General features: G+C 39.2%; 2 protein-coding genes and 1 long non-coding RNA gene across 7 annotated transcripts; 2 read left to right on the top strand and 1 right to left on the bottom strand.

Moving 5' to 3' along the window:
• The first annotated feature begins 3,494 nt into the window (after positions 1-3,494).
• stx5a (syntaxin 5A) lies at positions 3,495-9,560 on the top strand. Of its 3 annotated transcripts, none has more exons than XM_061282808.1 (12): positions 3,495-3,598; positions 4,069-4,224; positions 5,014-5,084; positions 5,445-5,500; positions 5,588-5,658; positions 5,736-5,852; positions 6,336-6,392; positions 6,482-6,563; positions 7,465-7,551; positions 7,704-7,807; positions 7,920-8,041; positions 8,237-9,560. In XM_061282808.1, exons 2-12 carry the CDS (start codon positions 4,162-4,164, stop codon positions 8,394-8,396), a joined length of 990 nt encoding a protein of 329 aa, XP_061138792.1. In that variant the 5' UTR covers positions 3,495-3,598; positions 4,069-4,161; the 3' UTR covers positions 8,397-9,560. The 3 variants fall into 3 exon arrangements, with proteins under 3 accessions (XP_061138792.1, XP_061138801.1, XP_061138793.1); XM_061282809.1 differs by having other exon boundaries at positions 3,503-3,598; positions 4,073-4,224; XM_061282817.1 differs by lacking the exon at positions 7,465-7,551.
• Positions 9,561-10,093: 533 nt separating this feature from the next.
• Positions 10,094-12,071, bottom strand: zgc:162144 (RD3 domain-containing protein). Of its 3 annotated transcripts, none has more exons than XM_061282842.1 (3): positions 11,932-12,071; positions 11,422-11,728; positions 10,094-10,466 (listed from the first exon to the last, which is right to left on the bottom strand). In XM_061282842.1, exons 1-3 carry the CDS (start codon positions 11,936-11,938, stop codon positions 10,094-10,096), a joined length of 687 nt encoding a protein of 228 aa, XP_061138826.1. In that variant the 5' UTR covers positions 11,939-12,071. The 3 variants fall into 3 exon arrangements, with proteins under 3 accessions (XP_061138826.1, XP_061138817.1, XP_061138809.1); XM_061282833.1 differs by having other exon boundaries at positions 11,422-11,744; positions 11,932-12,065; XM_061282825.1 differs by having other exon boundaries at positions 11,422-11,972.
• LOC133156840 (uncharacterized) lies at positions 10,333-12,383 on the top strand. Its single transcript, XR_009714902.1, has 3 exons — positions 10,333-10,471; positions 11,435-11,748; positions 11,969-12,383. It is a non-coding gene; the product is annotated as an uncharacterized LOC133156840 (long non-coding RNA).
• The last annotated feature ends 1,009 nt before the right edge of the window (positions 12,384-13,392 follow it).

Raw genomic sequence — 13,392 nt, 5'->3', positions numbered from 1 at the left:
TGTGCGTGTGCGTGTGTGTGTGTTTAGAGACACAATATTATTGCCTCTCCTCCCCTTATCTATTCTGCTGAGTCAGAAGCTGCCCGAGGACAAACTGAACACAGTCAATATGGACATAAGCAAAATAGTCCAATTTCATTTTGTTGTACTTACAAAAAAAATGAAAACTGCTATTTTATGACACTTTGGTAACTTATTCATATTTCGGAATTTCTGCCCATGCATAGCTGCTGTTCTCTACCAGTCAGGGTTTCATTATTTATTTGCTAAATTCAAATTTGTTTCCTATATTTATCCACCAAATAAAACCATTCCAACTTTCAAAGCATTGAGGATGTCCACGGAATTGTTTACCAAATTCTTCAAATTCCCACATTTTCACAAGTTCTATTCTAAGAGATGTTTTCGAAACAACCCCCTTCCTTGCATAATTCTCAACCATTCCGACTTGAAACAGTTCTATTTGTCACATTCCTGAAATTCTTCCAATGGAATTCTCGATTTTGGCTGCATTTTACACATCTGCTAATTATGCTCTATTTCAGTTCAACGTTAACTCTTCATCATTCACATGCAATTTGTACAGAAACTTTATATATATGTTCGTTATTGTGCTTGTTGCCGCACTGTATTACTTTTGTAACCACCGTGCAAACTTCAACTGATGAGCATGTATGATGTTCTGGTTGTTGTTATTGTTAATTAATAATAAAATAGAGGAGTGACGTCAGAGATAGGAGAGGATCACTGCTGGCAACAAATCTGTCTGTCTGCATGGAAGGGCATCATTCCAGTACTATATATAGCTGCTGGATGAGGGAGACGGGGAGCGAAAGAGACAGAGTGAGTCATGCATCGAGAAAAAAAAGGATGTCTTTATTTCTTCGTTTTTTTACCCAGCCTTCTACTGTGCTGAAACCAATGAAATAATTACAGTGAGGAAAATAATTATTTGACTGACCATGCTGAAAATCTAAGTGATTAACAGTCTGTATTTATTGCAATGGCAAACATATAAAGTCTACACCCCCCTGTTCATATACAGTTTTTTTAATAACCCGTGTCACTTCATTGAATTAAAAAAAAAAAGAAATTCAGTAAGTACTAATAAAAATAAAAAAAATTAAACAATGTGGCTTTTCAGGGCATTTGCAGGTTTTGTTTTAACAACACTGGCTGCTGCTTTGAACAGCTCAGAATTACCTCCACCCGGTTCCAACTAAACAAAAATAGCCCCAAAGATTGATATTGCCAGGTTTCACTCTGGGTAAGGTGAAGATTCTGGTTCTGTTTGCACCAAACATACCTAACGGGGAAAAAAAAGTTCAACCTTCGTTTCATCAGACCATCAAGAAAATCTCATGTGGTAACATGTCTATAGAGATGTTTAGAAAATGAATGGATGGGGGTTCCAGTCTGTTGACAGTTTTTTATAGCAGCCTATCGTATATGTTAAACAAAATGGTGGCTACCGTATATGTTTGAAAAAAAAAAACTAGCCTTTTTTTTTTCTGTCTTTCTGTCAAATGGTGAAATCTCATTTCCCATCCTTGTTGCCCGACCACGAGAACTCAAGGTCGCCGTCCTTCGACGGACCGTGACGGATGGGGCCCGTGTTTGTGTTGGAGATAATGCTGTTAGTTTGTTCTGTCAATTACAAAAAAATGTCCTTTGTGCTCACAGACGACGTTTCCTGCTTGCTCAACTAACGCTACGTACACAAGCGGCCTTTCTGCTCACTGTTATCATTACATCACAAACTTGATTTCGCTCTCTCTTTGTGGCTCTTTCACACACGCACACACACACACAAATGTATATGGGAGCATTGATAGCATCAGACAACACACACTTGCAGGCCAGATAACACGAGTTACCTGCTTCAACACAGCTGCTACTACAAACCAGGGGCATGGAAATCATGGCGGGAGTATGTTCGCAAAATATGACAGCAAAGTGGAAAAATACAGGCAGGAAAGCAGAGAGGGCCAAGAGATGCACAAACAGCAAAGCGGATGAGAGAGCCTGGCAGTAGAGCCCGGAAGTCACCTCATGATGGTCAGGATACGATATTGAGAAATTATCAGTCTCAAATCTTGTGACTGTTGTAGTAGTAAGAATATCGTATCAGTCAAAAATGCATGAAAAATACGTGAATCAGGACGTGATCCCCTCACAGTCAAAAGATGTCAGGAAGACAAAATGGGTTCCAAAATGTATGGTCAGGTGAAAACCCTTGTCACCTTTCTGCCGTGGTCATGAGAATATAATGCGTGCCTCAAACTTCACGGCAAGAACTTTTTCAGAAATCTGAATGCAATTGGGACCTTCAGTCGCCAAGAAAACAGTTTGGACTGAACTCGTGGGCCTTCCGAACAAAACACATGTACAGGCACGCCTTAAGTTTGCCAGTGTATATCTGAATGTCTTAGAGAAGACGGGAGGGATAAAAGCCAAAACCAAATGAAACCAAAGTTGAGTCATTTGGAACCAACTCAACCCGCCGTGTTTGTAGGATGACAAAATATGAGTGTGACTCAAAGCACACCACAGTCAAGTATCATGGTGGGAAGTGTGAACAATGTTTGTGAACTTTTCCGGAGAAGGATACAGGGAGGTATACAGGTGAAGGGGAGCGTGGCTGAGGGGGTCTACAAGGTAAATCAGGTGAGGGCATATTTGTGGTCCGGGCATGCGTGCGCAAGTCCAACAGAGGATGCAGGTACCACTATAGAAGACATCAGAGAGCCTATGGCTTGCTATCTGTCACGTCATTATATACATTTGACTGTAAGTGGAGACAGCAGACAATCACAATTCTCAGTCAGTCTACTTATAGTATTTCTATTCAACCAAATCCAAGTGATTCTCATTAGGCTCCAAATTCAAAATCCTTCTCGTTCTTATGTTTTCGTCAAAAAAGCCCAACCTGCTTAAATTCTTGAGTAAAAAGTATTAACATTATTAAGACTTCTTTCCACAAATAATTGTTTTTATTTGTATAAAATACAATAAAAATTGATTTTTTTGGGAATTGTTCATTTTATACTGATACAAAGTTTGTAATTTGTGTTTTTAATGTTCACAACGATACATGATATTTATATATGATATTTGTATATGTTCATGTTCATCATTTGTCATTCTGATTATTTTGTATTCATCATGCAAAAATGTTGGATTTTATTTAAAAACAATATCCGTTCTTTTTCAAACAAGCATTCTTGACTGATCCTTGATAGTATCTATTATTCAGCCTCTTTAAGCATTCGTTAGAAAGATCCACCTTCATGATTATGTAAAGGTTACAATTTCGTTTTTTCTAAATATATACAACACCAAAATTGAAATGATTTCATCAAATGACGTCGCTGCTACAAAGCTTTTGGTCAACAGTTACAACGCCGTAAAGGTAAATGTGAATGTGGCGGCCTCTAGTGGCAAACGTTTCTCATTACGTGGGATTCGGACGTCAACGTGGCAGTGACGTCAAAACCGGAAATGCCTCGCATCGTCACTTTAACGGAGCGTCGTCCACTTGTTATTTTTCGCCTTTACCAATAACTTCGAGCGGAACATGGTGTAGCTTTGACCACAAGTAAGTCACGATTGATTTATGTTTAGAATTCCACGCGTGTTATTTAATGCTAGCGATATATATATATATTCGATGAAATCAGTGTGTAGTGAATACCAAATACATAGATGATACGAAACTACTTGTTAGCATTCTGATGCTAACGCTAGCCTTAGTTGGCTAGGCTGCGATCAGCTGTGTCGCCAGCAACGGCCTTCGAGTTGAAAGACTGACTGATCTTCACTTCAGACTAACTTGAGCATTATGTTTTTGTAGCTCTAAAATACCTGGTTTCTTTGGATTTTGTATTTCTGGTGTTGATTAAGATAGACCGGTTGCAAGCTAAAGGCTAAGCATTTATAATCAGCTTTTTTTAGTTGGCACCATGACGCACGGCCACGTCTCCTAAACAGAATGAGTTTGTGGCACAACGGTTTTTCTTTTCTTTTTTTAAATGGACGTTTCTTATTCATTTTGTTTGTCTCCGCAAGCCAGTCCAACGACGAGGACGTCGCTGCTATCCAGGAGCTGTTAAGCCACCGACCTCGAAGCCGGCTGGTGCCGAGCGTTTTACCGGCAACAAGATGACGTGCCGCGACCGGACCATCGAGTTCCAGTCGGCCTGCAAATCTCTCCAAGGCAGACAGGTTGGTTCACGAAACGCCTTTTAATTAACTACACTTGCTGTATAATTGTCAAAGTGTACTTTCACTGTAACGTCTAGTTTTGGTTCCTTGTTGACTTCTATTTTCGTCCTTTTTTTAAGAATTGAGTTAACACATAGCAGTGTTGAAATCACCCTGAAAAGAAAACAATTACATGGCGAAATAAAAATGTTATTTTTAAAGTCAATTAAAAAACAGTCAACAGCACATCTGTGGAGTCTTGCATTGTGTTAGCAATGAGGTAAAGGACTTTAGTTATAATAATGAATATGTCATCTTTGTTTTATATGTAGTTTGACAGTAAAGTTGACCTGGGAGTGTCAGTACAGCAAACAGCTTGGAGCTAGCTAGCACTTGGCCTCGCTTGAAGAATTTTGCCAAACTGACACTACTTGTTGGCTGCCATCATCTGACGCTCATAAAAAAAATAAAATAAATAAATGCTCAAGATTAAAGTAGCTGAGCAATGGTTCGCATCTCAAAACTCTGAAATATCTTTGAGTAAATGACTTGTATATCTTAGTGGTTTACTGTAAATTGTATTATGGGGTAAAGTAGTCATGTTATAAGATCTTGCATACTATATTTTCAAGATTGAAGACAATTTTTCCCCCAAAATATTAGTATAATGTCAAACGGTTATTTTTAAATAAACCTAGTTTCGAGATTAAAATTGTGAATAGAGTTGTATATTGTTTAAGGTATGGCTGCAACTAATGATTATATTTTGCGCTGACTTTTTTGGTGTTCATTTTTTTGTGTTGCCGATAGAATGGAGTGCAGCCCAGTAAACCAGCTCTCAACGCTCTCAGGCAGCGTAGTGACTTTACAGTCATGGCCAAGTAAGTACATCACATTTGGTTGCCTCAAATGCTCCTATCCTGTTTTTTGAAGGGGTTACTTAGTGACATCATGCTGGGGGGGGGGGGTATTTGGGCCACACTGGAAAGAAAATAACACTGCAAGAGCACTTTTGTTGCCCCCCCCAATCATCCATCCAGAAATGTTGAGTTTTGACATTCACATGTTCAAATTTCCACCAAAACAAGTTGTAATTATGTGTATAAAGTTGTGTGATTTTCAAATAAGTCTTACTTTTATGAGAAAAAACGTTGTATATTAAAAAGAAAGTCACAGTAATACAAGAAAATAGTTTTCAAATGGTGATTAATTTTTTGTCAATTTGTTTTTCTACCTTGCAGGAGAATTGGCAAAGACCTGAGCAATACGTTTGCCAAGCTGGAAAAACTTACAATTTGTAAGCTACTTTCATTGCATTCCTGCCTCGTAGGTATTTGCTCGCGATGTGTATTTGCTGATACTTCATGATGTTTTTGTTGTGCAGTGGCTAAAAGAAAATCGCTATTTGATGACAAGGCAGTGGAGATTGAGGAGCTTACATATATCATTAAACAAGTATGCGAACATCTACTTTTGCGATATGCGTATTATTCCCGTGATATTCTTTAAAGTTTGAATCAAATGTTTTGCAGGACATTAATAGCCTAAACAAACAGATAGCACAGCTGCAAGAGTTGATCAAGTCACGCGGAGCGCCGGGAGGCAGACATATCCAAACCCACTCCAACACCATTGTGGTCTCTTTACAGGTACCATCACACTCATTGTGCATTATGCTACTATGCACCCACTAATACACACTGTTTTATTCTTTTCACAATTATTTTAGTAGGGGCACAAAACACAAAACATGCAACAATTGCCTATATTGTGCTAAATGGTAATGGTTTTTAATGATAGATGTAATAAAGAGAAAATTATACAATAAATGAATTATTTTCAAAATTGAAGAATCTGTGTACAATGAAATAAAATGAAGTATCTCATAGTAATGCGGTATTTTTATGATTTGTAATTTTTTTCCTCTTAGATAATTGAAACCTGCCCTTTTTGCTCATTTAATTTATCAACTGCATTTTGCATACCCTTGTTTGACTTTTTATGCATGTAGTCGTACCTTTTATTGCTGGTGTTCAACATTTTTAGGCTGAATGATTTGAATCAGACTTGCATAAAAAGAGAACATGATGAGTTTTCCTAAATATCCTAAAATATGTTTTCCTCCTCACCAGTCAAAACTAGCCTCAATGTCCAATGACTTCAAGTCAGTCCTTGAAGTCAGAACAGAGGTGAGTAAAGGCTTGTGCTCTGATAGAACGTGGCATCTTCTGAAGCAATGTGCGCCATCTTAAGCGCGTTCCTTGCGGTTTGCGTGCAGAACCTGAAGCAGCAGCGCAGCAGGAGAGAGCAATTCTCCCAGCCTCCTGCCGCATCGTCTCCGCTCATGGCCAATAATTTCAGTAAGTTCACTCCTGTTTTTTTTCCCCTCCCCATTTGCCCACACTAGTACTCGCACAGTCTATGTTTGTGTGTGTGAGACTGCTCTCCAATGACATTCACAAGTAAGTTGTGGCACAGAGGGTGTAAATGATATAGCATGCTCCTGCTCACTCTCAGCGATGGGCCAACTGCTCCGCGGCAGCATTAGATTTTTTTAAACGGACGGATGGCTTAGGTCATTCATAGATAAAGCAAAATGTGCGTGTAAAAATGGTTCATTCGAGTAGTAAAAGGATCAGTTTAAAATGTATTAAATAAAACAAGTTGTAATTATGTATAGATTTTTGTGAGAATACTAACTCTTACTTAATGTCAATTTATGAGAACCTAAGAAAGGTTAAGGTACATGACAAGATTCATTCATTGCTTGTCAAGCAATCATGAGACCAGCTAAACTCAGATCATTTATAGATTTTTGTGAGAACACTATAATAAAGATTAATAATAATAAAATGTATCAGCCCAAAATACTTAGTAACTGCTATTTCAACCATTAAAACATTTGTTTTAATTCCAGAATACAAGTAAAAAGTATTACTTCGCTACTGTAATCAGGAAACAGTAACGCGTTCATTACTTTTTTGTTTTTGCAATTTGTGCTAAAGAACTTCTACATTCCGGTTTGTAAACAATTAGAGAAACAAAACTCTGACCAAGATTTACAATCTATATACATTCCTTATATACAGTATCCGTGCAGTGATGGTATTGTATCAGTAATGCTGCATTTTCCTCGAAATGCCACGAGGACTTGCAATGCGTTTTACTTTTAGTGCCAGTGTGCTTATGGGGAAAACCCCAGCTATGAATGACTCCCTGTATTTGGTCCTCTAGTAATGCAAAAATGAAAACATATTTTAGGGAGCCGCAAAAAAGGGGCCCAGGAGCCGCATGCAGCTCGCGAGCCGCGCAATGACTACCAGGGCTTTACAACCTCAAATGTAAAAGGTATTTCCCTGGAACGCTTGCCTTTCCTCAGAGTGTTTATCATAATAAGCCCGCCCCTTTATACTGCTTTGCCTGCCTGCCTGCCTCTGTGTGTGTCTGAATGTGAGCTCTTTGAACCTTTGTCTTGTCTTTTTTGTACTCTCCCCCTGCAGAGAGTTCGGTCCTGATGCAGGACGAGTCCCGGAGCCTGGGCGACGTGGCCATCGACATGGACTCTCAGGCCAACCCCCTCCAGCTCCAGCTCATTGATGATCAGGTTGGTTTACCTCGCATGCAACAAGTGTGGGAGCAGGCTTTGCTATGTAATTGCAAAAAAAATAATAATAATAATTTGTTGTGTTTAACAAAAACGTCACGTGTTTTCTCAGGACTCGTACATTCAAAGCCGCGCGGACACCATGCAAAACATTGAGAGCACCATTGTGGAACTGGGCTCCATATTCCAACAGTTGGCACACATGGTCAAAGAGCAGGAGGAGACCATTCAGAGGTTTGTCCAACGCAATCACACATTTTCTAAATCACTTTAGATGAGAGGAGGGGTCGCCAGTCAGTGAACCTAACATGCACGTCATTACTTTTTGCAGAAACTGTCAATCATTGTGGCCAAAATCAATCATGTCACATGTAATTGACGAGCTTAATTCAGCGATTTGAAGATATTTTTGTTGCACCTTTTTCTCAGGATCGACTCGAACGTGGAGGACACACAGCTGAACGTGGAGGCGGCACACTCAGAGATCCTCAAATACTTCCAGTCAGTGTCGTCCAACCGCTGGCTGATGATCAAAATCTTCCTCGTCCTGGTTGTCTTCTTTATCATTTTTGTCGTCTTCTTCGCGTGAGGAAGAAAGATGTGCAAAGACTGCGAAAGAAGGTAGACATTTTGTAAAGGATGGACCTTCAAATGCAACCTTGGGAATCCCACCGAAGGAATGCGAACTTTTAATCTCACTGAGGAGCAGAAAACTTTTTCCAAGTGTGAGAGCAGATGTTATCTTCAAGCCCCATTTTTATAGTGAGTGAATTAAAAGGCGAATTGTATTTTGACCAATTATTCATAAACGTTTATGGCTATAATTTAATAGTTTGATTCTGCAAACTGTCTTTCAATTTTGATTTTTTGTTGTTCTTTTTTGTTCTTCTGTAATTTAATTCAAAGCCAAACTGTAAGCATGCTTCAAGGTTCCTTCCCCCCCCTCACTGAACTTGCCAAGCTTGACTTATTGAAGTGAACTCTGTTCTGGTTTTTTTGGGTTATTTCTTTTTTTTAATTTGCCAAATGTGAGTGAGAACATCTGCGGCCCTAGGCGAACTCTGCCGACTGACCGGAGCTGGTCGAAAGTAGTCGAGACAGGTTACGAAACAAATGGAACATTTACCTGAATGGTTTCCTTCAGTTCAGCAGCACTTATGAAGGGTTTTGTTTTTTACCTGGAAGTGTCTGTTGATATTATTTTGCACATGCACGCTCACTCTCGGAATCCTCACAATGTAAAGAACGTTATTTAAAAGACCAATTTCTAAGAAGAAACAAAGCATTCTTCCACTTAGCCTGCGAGCTGACCCCCACACACACCCCCCCCCCCCCCCCCCCCGGCTTTTCCTTTCTTTTTAGATTGCCTTGCCTTCAGTGTACAAAGTGCAAATAGTGACGAAAGAACGAATGGTGTATTGATAGAAAGTGCATAATAAAACTATAATGAGGTGCTGGCATTTATGGGATTTTCTATTGCGGTAAGAAGATTAGTCAGCTTTGATATAATTAGACAGGTAATGCCTTTCTAATTATCACACATGATTTTATGTTATTTTAGTCGTAATGAAACTTAGCAGCCAAGTATTAAGTTTTATTCAATTGAAAAACCTGACTAAGCAGAAATGATGATACTGGATTCCAAAGTTGCTTACACGACACGGCAAAATTTTATTGTGGTAAAATTGTCTTATAGATATGAACCCATACATTTTTGGGACTGTTTATTCTAATAAAATATTACAAACTAAAAGCTTTGTTGTGACTGACTAAACATTTCATATGATCCTGATCAACAGCAAATTTTAATCAGAAATGGCTGTCTCTCAAAAGGTATATTTGGACTACTTTAAAAAGGTTTTGAGATGTACTTTATAAAAATAAAAAAAAAACATTGATTTGACTACTTGTTGCAATTTATAGCTATCTTTCAGAAAAACAAATACACCTGTTACTGAACCTCACCCTTAATTCATAAATATTGTTTTAATACATTATCATACAACCCTGCCATGCTAGAGAAAGAAATGGCAGATTCCTAATCAGTGCAACAAAATAATTTAAAAAGGTTTACTTCTCTGATTTAAAAAAAAGAATGTAGTAAAAATGTAATGGTAAGTGCCAATTATTCATAAATATAAAACATGCTACGTGTCTTATTTCTTCACACATCTAAAGTCCTACACACACTGTGTTTTTAGAATTGTCTGACCCTAACCTAATCATAACCTACTTAGACCATAACCAGTTTTGATCCTATCTTCATTTTCCTCATCTTCATCATCCTCATCCTTGTGCACTTTGTTCCAAAGGTGCGATCTCCGGCATGCTCCTACTCCTCCTGGTCCTGACACGAGCCCTGATGGCCTCTTTCTCCCGTTCCTCTTGGTCATCTTCCTGGTCCTCATCCAACCAATCCACCTGCTGCAGGTCGCTCCTGGAGCCTCTCAGGCCGCTCCTCATGGAAAAGTAGCCGCTTCTGAACTTGCTGCGGAATGTGACGAAGGAGAGGCTCTTGCTGCGCTGCTGCTTCATCAGCATGTTGTTTTGCACTCCTCCTTCTCCTGTGATCTCTTCCAGGCAGTCGCGAAGCGCCGAGCGAAAGAGACGAGGCAACTCGTAGACTTCCGGCTCCATCTGGGACACCAGCCTCCTGAATCTGAAGTAGGAATGGAAGATCCTATAAGTCATTCTTGCTTTCTGGATGCTTTCAACATCCATCGTGAGGCAAGCAAATTGTTTGCTTTCTCGCCTACTAGCTTAATGCTAACACTAATTGGCATCAATGTTGAGGTGGTTTAAACCTTGAAGCTGTTTGAACACAAACAGTAAAATGTGGAGAAAAGAGTACCCACTTAGTCATATATTTTATTCTCTGCTTACACTAAAATCAGTGCCGTACCGATAAGCTCAGAAAGGAGTTGAAACAGCTCAATTCGAGCCTGACCAATAAGAATGATTTATTAGACTAACGCCGATGCCAATATTTAACAGGATAAAACTCCGACCAATTAATTTAAAACGCTGATGCCAATTTGACAAGATGAAACTATGAGACGACAATTAATTTTTAAGAGTATATACAACCATGAATAGAATCACCATTTTGGTCAACAATGAAGATATAAACAAAAGACTCGCTTACAATACTTTGTCCTTTTGTATTTGAGCAACTTTACAGCAAAAGAAAATGAGCAAAAAAAAAAATTGGGGCAGATTTTTGAGAATCAGGAATGTTGTTGTAATGTCTTAATATGGCAAAAAAAAGTTTGGGAATCTTCTTTTTCCTCTCCTTTGTTTAAAAGAGCTCATAAATGTGGGAACCAAGTTTAGTCTGAGTTGTTGGTAGAAGTTACAGAGAGTCTACATGCGCATTTCTGGTGTATTATTTTTTAATGAAATCATTTGTCAGTCTTATATGTATTTTTTTAGGGTAATCCGCAAGTCTTTTATGTATTTTTAAGGGTAATTGCACAATTGTAATTGCACAATGAGTTTGAATTCATTTTAAATGGAAGTGCAATAATTAATCGACAACTACTCAAAACTATCGATCATATTTTTGATAGTTGATATCATTTATTCTCTCAATACTGTTCACCTCTATCTCTCACCTGGCAATGACAGGACCGCACTGGGCGGGCGGCACCTTGGCGCAGAGATCCTGCAACTCCAGCAAGTCATTAGGCGTCAGTTGGTAAGGTTGCGGGTTGGGCGTGCTGGCCAGCCAGCTGTAATCCGCCGCCGCCGCCGTAGAATTGCAAATGTTGCTACGGTGGCGCCGCCGACCCTCGCAGGCCCGCTCCAGGCGGATGCGCTCGGTGCGCTTCACCATAGCGCCCAGCTCCAGCATCAGCGTGTTGGTAACCAGCTCCTCGCTGGTGCGCTGGCCTGGCACTTTGGGCTCCAGGGAGAAGATGGCTGACCAAGGAAACATCTGGGTAAGATGTTTCAGAAAAATAATTCTTATTTCAACATGCATGCCGACTAAAAGACATTTTGGTGCCCATCGAATTTTTTTCATTGATGGCAGGTGGGGGGGGGGCACCGCCCGCGGAAGTTCTGAGTTTTCAATGACTACATCGTAGACTGTAAAGTAAAATATTCCATTGCTTTCCTCTTACCTTGCATTCACTCATCAACCTGCCAATCACTACCCAGTGTTCCCAACTGAATTCCTCTCGCTAGCAGCGTGACAGCTGGCAGGCTTCCATGAAGCTCCTCACCCGGATGCCTCTCTTCTGCTGTCAGTAGGGTTTGGGGATTGACAATGAACAGAATAGTAATCCTGTCGTGAGAAAGAGTGGAGGATGAGATGAGCTTAGGCGTGCACACACACTGGAGGTGACCCATGAGTGAGAAAACATTTTTGGAGTTCTCTCTCTCATTTATGTGTGTGACTGAAAAGAAATAAGGATTCTCACTAAAGGTGGTTCCTCCGTGGTGGATTGAAACTTTCTATTTCACATTGTCATAATATTGAATCATAAGTGAAAGATATTCCAAACCAGACATTTGTTATAAATTACAATAAAGCCCAATTTGCTGATTGGTAAATCTTTTTTCAAACCTTTGTCTTCTACACATTATTCCTTATCATACACATCTGTCATTGGTAGAATGTTGTGACTGAGTATTACATAACCAACCCCCATATGCCCCCCCCCACCCCCCCCCACACACAGGCATCAGGTTCCACTATGTGATGTAGTTTTAGAGTCGTCCACTGGTGTTCCGCACCACTCAGCACTGACTCACCAAATCCCAGATTACGCTGCAATCCACAACCAATCTGGAAAACTACAGACAGTTTGTCATGGTGATTATAATCTAATTAAAAGTGCCCATGATGATTGCTGCTCATTTTGGTGATGTTTCTGCGGATTCTGCTGTCTGTTGGTATAAAAATATTGCAAAATATATAGCTATTTATTATGTTTGATCATGCTTTAATAAGGAAGAAAATTCAGGATCTTGTAGTATGATGACAGCCGCCAATTTATTGTTTGAGTTTCAAACCTCAACTTCAAAACCAAACGTGCTTTATATTCTGGGAGTCTAGTGGTTTATTGTGTACCTTTTTGTTCTATTGTAAAACAACGATGCATGTAATGATTAATTAACTTTACAATACTGAAATAAAAGTGTTTTACAAAATTGGTAAGGGGGGGGGGGGGCAATGTTTTGGATTTAAAACCATTTCCACTTGGAAAAAAACAACTTCAGCGTGAACAGTACAAACATAACGTTCATATATAATCGGGGGGAAAAAAACATTCCGACATGGAAAAAAGTACCAATAATAACAAAATAATAAATAAATAAATTGCTAATTTCTAACTAAAATACAGATACTGTAGGCTAATTCTTCGAAAGCAAACTCATCCAGCGGCTCAGTCTTTACTTCCAGATATTTGTTCGATTTTAGGCCTGCTGGTGGTCTCAAAGTGTATAAAACTTGAGGTTGGACTCCCAGAAGAAGTTGCGAAGAATGAAAGTTGTACATGGTTTGAGTTTTATATTTTTATATTATTTAATTATCAATTAAATAAAAATTACGACGGGGTGTGATAATTCTATTTTAT

The sequence above is a fragment of the Syngnathus typhle genome, linkage group LG1, assembly GCF_033458585.1.
Source record: "Syngnathus typhle isolate RoL2023-S1 ecotype Sweden linkage group LG1, RoL_Styp_1.0, whole genome shotgun sequence".
NCBI classification, from domain to species: Eukaryota; Metazoa; Chordata; class Actinopteri; order Syngnathiformes; family Syngnathidae; genus Syngnathus; species Syngnathus typhle.
This window is presented reverse-complemented; position numbering and strand designations above follow the sequence as displayed.